The 12,343-nt window shown below is 44.0% G+C and overlaps 1 protein-coding gene across 1 annotated transcript; it reads right to left on the bottom strand.

Annotated features, from left to right (window-relative positions):
* Positions 1-914: 914 nt before the first annotated feature.
* On the bottom strand, positions 915-10,137 carry SAXO1 (stabilizer of axonemal microtubules 1). The gene is made up of 3 exons (XM_063128546.1): positions 10,047-10,137; positions 7,080-7,282; positions 915-2,115 (listed from the first exon to the last, which is right to left on the bottom strand). Exons 1-3 carry the CDS (start codon positions 10,067-10,069, stop codon positions 1,085-1,087), a joined length of 1,257 nt encoding a protein of 418 aa, XP_062984616.1. The 5' UTR covers positions 10,070-10,137; the 3' UTR covers positions 915-1,084.
* Between the last annotated feature and the right edge of the window lie 2,206 nt (positions 10,138-12,343).

Genomic DNA, 12,343 nt, shown 5'->3' with positions numbered 1-12,343 from the left:
GCAGACACAGTGGAATCCCAAGGTCGCAGAAGTAGAAAAAAATATTGGCCGGGGCGGTGGGAGGGGGGAGCTTAGGGTGTCCTATGCATGTTTAGGTAGACAAAGTCTATGCTGACTGGGGAATGCTGGGAGTTGTATGACTTTGTTTGTCTAAACATGCCTTGGGTTGCACCCTTTAAAGAGGGAACCTTCCAAAAGAGCCTAATGTACTACTGGCCAACTCAGTGGCTTTATTAGAAATTAATTCTGGGGCCTAAGCCCAGTCCCCTGAAACCCAGTGGGGCCCCAAATGACTACCAGAGGAGACAGTAGCAGATAATGTGAACTGCCCAGAGAGCTTCGGCTATGGGGCGGTATACAAGTGAAATAAATAATTGTTGTTATAATAATGGGGAGGCAAAGGAGACATACAAAGAATGGAACCCTATCAAGATCAAAATCACACAACGGGCAGAATCCTATGCGAATCCTTATGCCTATGCGAATTCTCTCATGCTCCACCAATTGCATTGTGCAAGTGGCCCCACGCTGCTTGCACAGCAGCAATTTAGAGACTCTGGGGCAACCCGAAATGAGTGGAAATGCTCATTTCTGGAAGGAAGTGGGTTGACCCACCAACCTGCCTCCTTCCAGAAATGAGTGTTTCTGCTTGTTTCGGGGCTCCCTTTAGAAAGTGCTACGTCTTCCTTTGCATAAGCAGTAGGTCCCACTTGCAAAATGGATTGGCAGGGCAGAAAAGAAGCAGTGGGGCCATAAGCACCCTAATGGATTCTGCCCAATGTGGCTACAGTGGGGGGGGGGGTTTTAAAAAAAACCCCATAAAAACCTGTTTCAGTAAAACCCATCAAGACTGATAGCTAATGAAAATAGATAATAACAAAACATACCCGTTTTAATCAGGTACCAGGCCTAGCAATAATACTTCATAATGCTGCCAAGGGAGGAGAGCTTCATTTGACTCTCCTATAAGTGTTATTTATTCAACTCTACCAGAAGTTCTCAGTCCCAGAGAAGCAGGCATTACATTGATAGCCTTCATTATGGAATAAAATCAGCAATCTCTTTGAAAGCAGGTTGATAAACATCAGGCTTTTAATGCTATCCCTTTGAAGCCTGCTTGGCTCAAGCTGCCACCAGAAGGACTGCCTCTCCGATCTGCAATCTTTGAACTTGATGTGCGTCGGGACTGGGCCACGGTAGCAGGTCGGAACCTCTTGTGCCCGCCTTCATCAATTTTGTCAAATACGTAGCCAGGTGGATCTTTGAAAGAGGCAGGACATATGTGAATTTCCTTTGGCGTGTAGCTTGTGGCATAGGTGGTTTCCTCGGCAAATGGTACACGAGGTCTAGCTGCTGGCCAACGGGGCTTAAAGCTCTTAGTGAGAGGAAGTGGATGGGGCACATAATGGCTCTGAAAAGTAGTCAAAGTGTCCATGGGCACAGCCGGCAAAGTGAGCTCTTGTCGAGGACAAACGGCATTGGGTCTCGTGCATTTCCAAGGCTTGTAATCATCCCTCATAGTGGTGCGGTAGTCCAAAGGCCCTGTGTTCTCTGGGACACGAACCAATGGTTTACATGATGTGGCTGGGTGCCCATGAGGGTCTCCATAATGAATTTGTGCACATGTCTGAAGGTCCATCTTCTCCTTAGGTGGTGTGTACACCTCCCGTTTTCTGATGAAGGGAGCAGGCATTGGCCAAGCTAGGTACTTCTCCCGAACTTCAGTCGTCCCAGTAAAGTTGTCCAGATCTGGCCTATGATAGGGTGGTTTGACTGACTTTGCCGGCTGCCCTGCCAATCCTTTGTAAGACAGCTTGTGGGTGGTGAGACCTTCAAATGGGACATCGCTAGGCTTGAACGGCTCAGGTTTGTTGACATGGCGATTTGGCATGGGATGGGCCACATAATTCAACTTGTAATTGGTCATGCCTTCCAAGGGTATGTTTGTGAGGTGAGGTGCCTTATAAGGCTTGCAGCTTTTGGTAATAACTGGCCCCTTGTAAAGATAATCATCCTGGTTAGTGGTCCTGTGGTCAAATTTTTGATCTGATGGATGGTAAGCATTTTCTGGCTTAATCATATCCCTTTTGGGCTGATTCCATGCCAAATAATCATCTGAAATAGAAGGAGAGTATGATTTAAAAGCTGAATCAGATGCTAAAATTTGATAACTGGTAAGAGGCCGTTTATACCCATACTTACATTTCTTCCTCATTTCTGACATAACTTGTTAATGAATAAAATTATGGGATTTAAGCCAATCAGGAAGAACAAATACAATGCCTTTGTTACTGGAAAGATGGCAAATGTTAATTGCATGAATGAAGAGAACTGAACCAAAGGAAAGAAAGGTGCCACCAAGCATTTTCAATTTGATGCTATACAATAACTCATATATTGGAATGAATGTTGGATTAAGACTTCTATGGAGCATTTTCTCTTTGGGTATTATTTTTAGATAGGCAACATTATGTATTATTTTAAGACTATTAAAAACTTAAATTAAATATATTTTAATGTACAATTCCTAGGTTGGACAGAAAGAAGGAAGGTATAAGGAAGAAGTCTGTTCCTCCCAATTTAGTGAAAGATGGATCATCTATGAGGAACTACACAATGACCCTGTTCAGACGACACGCTAAGCCATGGTGGTTCACCATTTCGAGATAAACGTTATGGCTTGGCGTGTCATGAACCATTCCTAATCTCGGTGGCTATGTAATCACAGTTTAAACACACTCACTATTTGCTACAAAAGGGTTAGCTGCCTAACCATGGCCTAGTGTGTTGTCTGAACAGGCCTATTATAAGAAACACAGGGCTGCCACAGAAAACAACAAATTGTCCCACAATTCTGACGAGTGCTTCCTAACTGCCACGAGCAGCAGACAAAAAGAAAAAAAAGGGGGGGAAAGCCAAAGATGTGAAGTGGGACTGGCAAAATGCTATCGTTACAGCATCAACCCTCTCACTCAGTATTACATATTACCAAGGAGAATGCAGGGATACTACTTTTGGTGGCAGCACTGAGTTTCCTGCAAAAACACCCATTTCCCAAAAGATAAATGGGTGAGACTAGAAGAATGGTAACTTGTCCCAAAACCTTTGTACAGTACAAGGTAGAGGTGGAGTCTGAGCTCTAAATCAAGAAAACACTGTGTTCTGCTCCAACAAATCATTTTACAGAAGCCAAACTATTAAGGCTCATACGTGTGGGTCCAGAGGTATGCTTGCGTGGGGTGGGGGGAGATGGCACAAGAGGTTGACACTTTGCTTTGCAGAATGCCAACCTCCCAGTTATTGTTTTATTAAGAAAAAGCATTTAAAAACAAAATAAAAAAATAGGTGGGCACAAGGAGAGGTATCCACAGGCACCACATTGGAAATCCTAGCCCCTGAGTACCTAAGCTAGTGACCATCACCACATATTGCAGTACTGAATTCCATAAGCTAATTTTCTGTTGTGTGAAATAGTTTTTCTTACTGGGAGGGTTCACATGTAACCCTAACCATGATTTAGCAGTACGTGAGCAAAGTATCCTTCTCCTTTCTCATCCTCCTACACAGCTGGATATCGTTTCACTTGTCGTTAAGTGTGATCCAGGAATCACAGTTTAAAAGAAACTCCAATCAATTCTAAACAAGCCAGTAACAAACCCTGGATTGTTTAGCCAGCTTGTTTAACAAATTTGGGTTCTCATATCACTGCAAATCAGAACTCTGCTAAAGCAAAACTAGGATGACCATATGGAAAGGAGCTCTCCAACCCGGGTGGCTCTTTCGCTGGCAGCAGGAGGCCGGCGGGGAGTTGGGCTCGGTGGCAAGGACTCACCAGAGAAGCCGCCGAGCCCTGGGAACTTTTCGCCGCCGCCGCCGCCGCCTCTTCCTCTGTCTCTTCTGACCAGGTAGCTACACTAGGAGTTTCGGGGCGCCCCGAAGACTGTGTGTGGAAGCCCCCCTGGTGTCATTTGTATGCATGCAGCACCTGGTGAAATTCCCTTTTCATCACAACAGTTACAGCTGCAGGAGGCCTGCCCTCTTTTGTATCTGGTCAAGAGCACAGGGCTCCTGCAGCTTTAACTGTTGTGATGAAGAGGGGATTTGACCAGCTGCTACAAATGACACCTGCTGAAATTCCCTTTTCTATTCAACTGTTAAAGATACAGGAACCCTGTCCTCCTTTCCATATGGTCACCCTCAGCAAAACTGAATCCTGTTTTATTCTTCCTCCATGCCACGTAGGAGCAGGAGACACGAGGAGTATTGAAGCCTCGTGGTTTGCACGTCATTCTTTCTGCTTGTGCAGGTAATTCTAAATCCCGGCCTTGTGTTATGTGTAAACACAGCCATCCTAGCACAGACCAAATGACGGATCTTGCTGAGATTCTGGCGCAAAATCCCACGCACTCTTTCACACACACATCCTGCATCCTGCAGGACTGAGTCTCACACATACATCCAATGTTATGCTAAATTGCTCGAATGTCAAGGTGAGAAGCTGCCATCCAGATTCAGCATCTGTATCAGTACTGGGATTTAAGACTGCTTCCTCGTAATATTTTTATCCTACTTGCTTGTAAGGGGACAGCTGAAAAGCAAAGTTTTACAGCTACTGCCCATAATAAAGGATTAGGGTTACTTTGGGTGGAAACCAGGGACATGTATTGAAAGGAATCATGGGGAAACGGAACTATGAATAAGTGACAACGTACTTCATTATTTATGGTTGCTTCTTACACAGCCTGTGTGCAAGCATGGAGCAGGTTCACAAGGCCTTACCTTTCAGATGTGCTTTAGTAGACTATCAAAACCATACTGAACCTCTTTCAGAGTTTGCCATTACTTGTGATAATCTAGCCCAGGGAGTTCAGTGATATGGCAGTTCTGTACAATATTAGAAGATGACAAACGTTTCCACATGTCTTCCATTTCAAGAGTGGGTTGTTTTGGTTTTTTTTATAAAACTCCACACATTTGGTGCTCTCCTAGGTATTATGAATATATTTTACTTTGTTGGAGCCAACAGTGCTACTATCCCCCATCGAAATATGTTACAATTTTATTGAAATGCTCATTCTACTCTAGTAGATATTAATGGTTTCCCATGTATCACCATCTTGAAAAAATTAGGGAATATGGGAGGGAATCGAGGATACAAACCACATGTTAAACAGCTCAGACAGACCTCAGCATAGCCAAATAAAATGACTCTAAAATTAGATTATCTACCTATCGAGAGATAAGACTGTATCTGGGAGATAACGAGAAGATTGAAACAATACATTGAATAACGCTGCAAAACCGTCAGACATTCGTTGTGATATCTGATAGCTATGCTACCCTGCTGGGTTTTAAGGCTCTCGGGGTCCTTTCCCAGTTAAAGGAGACATCCAACATTGTGAGAACTGACTTCCACTCATGTGCTGGGACCTTCCTAACCTCTCTTCCCCTCTGCAGCCCCCCACGTGCCCCCAAAACCTGCTCCAGCGATTAAGAGTTTGGGGGGCACGTGGGGAGAGATGCAGGGGAAGGTGGAATCCACTCTGTTGATGGATGCTATTCTGTTGGCGGACAAACGCAACTCATTCATTCATTCGTTTTTGCATTTATATCCCGCCTTTTTTCCTCTAAGGAACCCAAGGCAGCATACATAATCCTCCTCTCATTTTATCCTCACAACAACCCTGTGAGGTAGGTTGAGCTGAGAGTCTGGGACTGTCTCAAAGTCACCCAGTGGGTTTCCATGGCCGAGTGGGGACTAGAACCCAGGATCTCCTGACTCCCAGTCCAACACTTTAGCCACTACACCACACTGGTGTATTATAAAAACCCATTTTCTTAGTATTGCAATGATTCTAGCCCTGATTCACATCCACCAGTATGTTACTCTGTCATTGTATAAACAATAAAAAGGGCTAGCCAACACCTGACATTGCCAGCAAACATGGATTTTCATGGTGTATCTGATCCATGCGCCATGTGGGACTCACTACCTGGATTCTCCAGAAACCGCTACACTTTGGCGACAGTCCTGGACAGTCCACTGCAGAATCCATGAGTTGGATTTATAGAAATTCAATTGATTTTGTTGCAGATTTCTCCAAGATCCCTAGTTAAGGGCAGTATCCAATGCTGCCTGCACACCAGCAAGACTCATCACCAGTGCAATGGGAAGCGAGCCGAAACACTCCTTTCCAAAACGAGATCCACTGATCTGTCCCGTTCTGGAAAACTCTTTTTCGGGAGTGCTAGTTTCCTGATGCGCTGGCAGTGAGTATGCTGGTGCAACAGAACGAGCAGAGCTATTGCAACAGCACTGGATACTGCCCAGAGGGCTAGGGTGACCATATGGAAAGGAGGACAGGGCTCCTGTATCTTTAATAGTTCAATAGACAAAGGAGTTTCAGCAAGTGTCATTTGTATGTATGCAGCACCTGGTGAAATTCCCTCTTCATCACAACAGTTAAAGCTGCAGGAACCCTGCCCTCTTTTGTATCTGGTCAATTTATACTCCTCCCTCCCTTTCACAGCATCTTCAGCCACACCCACTCAGTCTACATTCTGCACTCACTAGACATACAAATCCAGACATACCTAAGGGAACCAAACTGTGGCTGGCTTAAAAAATGGCCCACATAAAAAGAGTTCTTTATTCTTATAGAAATTTATTTATTTATTTATTTATTTGTTACATTTATATACCGCCCCACAGCCAAAGCACTCTGGATGATTCACAAAAGTTAAAACAGTAACCATTTTAAAAGTATACAAAATTTAAAAACCATCAGGAACATAAAAAGAACATTATAAAAAAAAACAGTATCCATTTAAAAACAACAGTTCTGGGGTCCGTAAGAAAACAAACTTAGCGTTGTTAAATGCTGTTAAATGCCTAGGAGAAGAGAAAAGTCTAACCCTGGCGCCTGAAAGATAACAGTGTTGGCTCCAGGCAAGTCTCATCAGGGAGATCATTCCACAGTCAGGGGGCCATCACCGAAAAGGCCCTCTCCCTTGTTGTAAGAAAGATGTAATAAAGAAACAGGTCATCTTATAAAATAGTTCTTTTGTCTGATACTTACTTTTGTATGTCGGTATTGTGGTCATCTTCTCATCGGAGGAATAGTTTTGTTCCTGGGGCCGGCAAGGAGCCACTCGAGAAATAGGGTAAGGGTTGTAGTCTTGTTTATATGTGGACAACAGGTCCATATTTTCATCTTTCCTGACATACTTATCATGAGGTTTCTGTTTTATAGGGAACACTTGATGAGGGACATAATCTCTTCTGCGAAAAAGAATGCCAATATGTCTCATTAGTGTTAATATCTACTACTGAGTGACGGTAGTGTTTATAATGGGTTTGATCCATATTTAGTCATGGTTAGAGAAGACCCACTGAAATCAATGGGACAAGTTACTAACTTGTCCCAGTGATTTCAAAGAGCTTACTCTAAGCGTGATTAAGTCTGGATGAACCCTGACATATCTTCTGGTAGATAGTGTAAGGCACACACTTCAGGTTCCAGAAAGTTTGCAAGGGATTGGGCAAGGTAGATTAGTAGTATCCAACCTTTTCATACCTGGGACCCACTATTAGACCGGACATGCATTTGTAGACCCATTTCTCAATTTTTTGCCACATCCTTGTATAAAGGTAGTAATACCACTGCTGCTGCTGCTGCTCCAAACCACCTTAGCTCAGGCAGTGCTCCAGCAGTGGGTCCCAATCCACCAGCTGAAGAACAGTTCTCTAAATTTAAAGTTTTAATCTGGATTTTATGGTTTTAGCTGTAAACTGCCCAGAGAGCTTAGGCTGTTGGGCAGTATAAATATGTAATAAATAAATAAATAAATGGTCAAATGAAATTCAGAATGTTTATGCTTAGAATCACCTTATTGTTGCTGTTCCTTATATAGTGCCAGCAGAGTTCATGGATCTTTACAGAGTGATGTCAACAGTCATGCCATGCCCCAAAGAACTTACAATCTAAACTTTGACGATGAGAGAAACAATGAGAGAGCAGGGAAGGGAATCAAGGGGAACAAATATGTGTAATTATATTACTTAGGCTTTGCTTTGTTGGCTCCAAATCATAGATTTCCTGTAAAAATATGCTAGTTACTGTTACTGCCCAACGATTTCTTAAGAACTGAAATATATAATAAGGATGTCACCATTTTACATGCTCTGATTACCTGTAAATCAGGATCAGAAAACTGGCGGCCGTTCAGATTTTGTTGGACTACAACTCCCATCATCCCTGACTGTTGACCATCCTGGCTGTGGCTGATGGGAGTTGAAGTTCAGCAACGGCTGGAAGACCACACCTTCCTGACACCTTTGTAAATCATAGCGTTTGTCTATTCTTTTTATGAGTATGGAGGATGCCCAAGCCACCATTGGAAATGCTAATACGAAATGCGAAAAAATTCTGCTTGGTGCACAGTAGGTCCCAAGCAGCTCCAGGTATGGTAGGAAAACTCCTGCCTGAAACCCCGGAGAGCCACTGCCAGTCAGTGTTGACAATCCTGGGCTAGATGGACCAAAGGTCTGACTCCAAGGCAGCAGCCTATGTTCGTAATAGCTTAGTTTTCCTTTGCGGAGCTCCTCAGAGATGTTATACATGCATTGAACAAAACATACAAAGGCAGGCAGCATCCAGACATCAACGCTCCTCTTCCAATCTACACTGATTCATTTCCATGGCTGCAGCAGCCACACACAGGTCAGGAGCAGGGCCTGCCACTGTGAAGCTGGTCCCATGGACTACCCCTGAATCACATCTAGAAATGGCTCTTGTTCCTCCCCCTTCAGAATAGTTATTTATTTACTAATTGCCACAAAGACTAGATACTTAGCCATTCTGCTGCTGCTTTTAAACAACAACAACATCCCGCCTTGCTTTATGGTTCTTTGGACCTCAACTTTCTTCAGCCTGGTGCCCTCCCAGGTGTTTTGGACTTCAGCTACCATCAGCCCCAGCCAGCCGTTCAGGGTTTATGGAAGTTGTAGTTGGGACTGGCTGCTGGGGAAGGCTGCTGTACAACATAGAGAAGCACAGCATTTCCTCATAAGGGACTTGCTCTAAGTGAGAATTGTCACTTCAGTAAGTTTTTTTTTAAAAAAAAATGTTTCATGGGGCAGAGTTGGAGCAGGGGTGGGCAATTTGCGGCACTGCTGATGTTTGAGCTTCCAACGTCCATCATCCTTCTCCATTGGCTATGCAGGCTCAGACTGATGGGAGTTGTAGGCCAAAAGATCTGGGGGGGGCGGGGCATACCCTGGAATAATGCTTCAGCTGCAGTGGCACAAGCCTCGTTGTCCCACTGCCATTCAGCAAATGGCATCATAGCATTAGGTGATTTTTAAACAGAAATTTTAATCAGAAATAGTAAATTGCGCTGGTTCTTGGTGGGTGAACTGTTCACACCTTTGTGTGAGTTTCTTCAATCTCCTTCTCCTTAGTCTAGTGAAGCCCAGGGAATGGAACTGCACCCTTATGTTCTCTAGCTTCTTTAGAGTTCTGGCTGGAATGGATTCACAGTCCCAAGGAAATTGGAGTCATCAGTTGCCACAGCTGATCTCATAGCCAAGGCCAGTTTAAAAACCTGCTGTGTTGGCACTGACTTGCAAAAGAAGCATAGGATTATGCGTTGGCATGATGGGATCATAATGATTTGACACAAGGTGTATATCTGGCTCAGGTGAAACTCCCACAGCCGTTGTTGTTGTTGTTTTAAAAAAATAGGAAAGGTATTGGTGCATTTGGCATCTGTAGCTAACACATAGGCAGATATAGTGACACTTCCTCAGTGTGCAGAACCTGTGAGCCGGCCAGAGGTACAGATGCAAGAGGAAATAGCAACATTTCTAAAAACCATGGGAAGGGGGTGGAGACGGACGTTCTCCATTCTCCCTTCTGTTCTGAGCCACTGTCACCCCCGGTTCATCTTTCATGCCGCAATACACATCTTTTCCCAGCTCCATGCATTCATGTGTGACTTTCTTGTCCCACAGATATTGCTCTCTTACATTTCAATTTTCTTACCTGGCAGTTGAAATGCCTTCCATGGGCACTGGCTGCTTGTGGTACTCTATTTTGGGTTTGCAGGATTCTCTGGGTTGAGCATTGGGATAAAGGGGGTATTTTTCTGTATACTCGGAAAGGAGGCATGGCTTCTCGTTCATTTCATAAGGCCTGCTGATCAGATGAGGGCAACGGTGGCGTCTGTAGGAGTAAGAGAGGGTGGGAATTAGGTGACATACAAAATGACACCAGGATTGCCTCAGCTCAGACTGCTTCCAATACTAGGGGGCTCCATCTTAAGATATGTGACATAATAATGAAGAAAATATGTCTTAGAGAATGCACAGAAAGCCTTTCCCATTGACCACAAACAGCCCTAAACACTTTGAATGGGGAAGCAGGGACAGCCAGGCTTCCAAGTCACACAGTGGCATTTGCTGTCGAGTTTAAATTATAGCACCTCTCAAAACACAACTCTGCTGCATCAGACCAAAGGCCTATCTAGTCCAGCATTCTGTTCCCGCTGTAGCCAACCAGATGATCCAATGAAATGAGGCCGGCAGCATCCTCCCTTTTGTGTTCCCCAGGAAGTAGTGATTGTAGGGTGACCAACTGTCAGGATTTCCCCGGATTTGTCCTGGTTTTTGTTCTTTCCATAGTGTCAGGGGGGATTTTCTATAATTTTCAATAATGTCCTGGAATGACACACCTTCCCCTTTAAGGCTGCCATTAGTATGGCAGGAGGGAATGACATGCATTCTTGAGGCACATCATTCCCCCACCCCGAGCTCCAATTGAGGTCTTAAAGGGGAAAGTGGGTCATTCGTGGACATTATAGAAAAGGCCCCAATTGGAGTGGATGGTGGTGGTGCAGAATGAAATCCTTTCCCCTCCTCCACTCCAATCGGGTTCTTTAAGGAGGCAGGGGAATAACGTACTTTCTGCAGGACTCAGAAAGCTGCTTCCACACATAAACACTAGGTGTCCTCTTTTTTGGTTCCCCCAATATGGTCACCCTAAGTGATTGGAGGTACCTGCCTCTGATATTGTAGGCATAGCCTTATCCTCTATGAATTTGTCTAATCTCCTATTCTAGTTGGTGGCCATCTTGTGGTAGTGAATTCCACAGTTTGAACTATGCACTGCGTGATTTTGTCTGTTCTGAATCTCCCACCATTCAGCTTCATTGGATGACCCCAGCTTCTACTATTATGAGAGAGGGAGAAAAAATTATTTCTACCCACTTTCTTCACATCATCTGTCTCCTCCATTACCTATATTTTTCTAATCCAAAAAAGCTCCAAACATGGTATCCTTTCCCCCGGGTGAGTTGCTCCTACCCCTTGATCATTTTGGTTGCCCTTTTCTGCATTATTTCCAGCTCTGCAATATTCTTTTTGAGATGCTGTGACCAGAACTATAATGCTATTCCAAGTGAAGACACACCATGGATTTGTATAAAGGTGTTACGATTTAGGGAATTCTTTCCCAATGATCCCTACATGGAATTCACCTTCTTCACAGCTGCCAGACACTGGGTCAGTGTTTTCATTGAGCCATCCACCATTACCCCAAGATTCCTTGCCTTGTCAGTCAGTGCCAGCTCAGACCCCATCAGTGAGGTTGGGATTTTTGCCCCAATATGCATAACTTTACACTTTACACATTTCACATTTTAATGTCCATTCCCGGAGTTTGGAGAGATCCTCTTGTAGCTCCTCACAATCCATTCTTGTTTTGAACACTCAGAATAATTTGGTGTCATCCAAAAATATGGCTACCTTACTACTTACCATTAACTCCAGATAATGTATGAACAAATTAAAAAGCACAATACAGATCTTTGGGGGATCCCACTTCTTTTATTGGTTTGTTGATTGGTTTGTCATTAGCCAAAGTAGTATCCAGATCAATAAAACCAAGTCCATCCCTGCCCTCAGGCTTACAATCTAAAACACAACACAAAACAAGTTACCAATCCAAGAGAGGACCAATCCTCTTACCCCATGACTGCAAAGTATGTTCAGGAGCATTTGGTGAAGGACTTCGTCGAATACGTTTTGAAAGGCCAACTATGCAATACCTACAGCCTGGATCACTCCTATCCACATACTTGTTGACACTCTCAAAGAACTCTTAAGAACTTAGAGAAAGAGGAATTACCTTTGCTGAAGCCATGATGATTTTTCTTCAGCAAGAGCTGTCCTTCTAAAGGGATAGGGAATGTGCAGCCCTCCAAATGTTGTTGGACTGCAACTCCAATCTCCTTAATCTTTGGCTACGCAGGCTAGAGCTGTTAGGAGTTTCAGTCCAACAAC

This window comes from Elgaria multicarinata, chromosome 6, assembly GCF_023053635.1.
Source record: "Elgaria multicarinata webbii isolate HBS135686 ecotype San Diego chromosome 6, rElgMul1.1.pri, whole genome shotgun sequence".
In the NCBI taxonomy this organism is placed as follows: Eukaryota; Metazoa; Chordata; class Lepidosauria; order Squamata; family Anguidae; genus Elgaria; species Elgaria multicarinata.
Note: the sequence above shows the minus strand (reverse complement) of the source record. Positions and strands in the feature narration are given on the sequence as shown.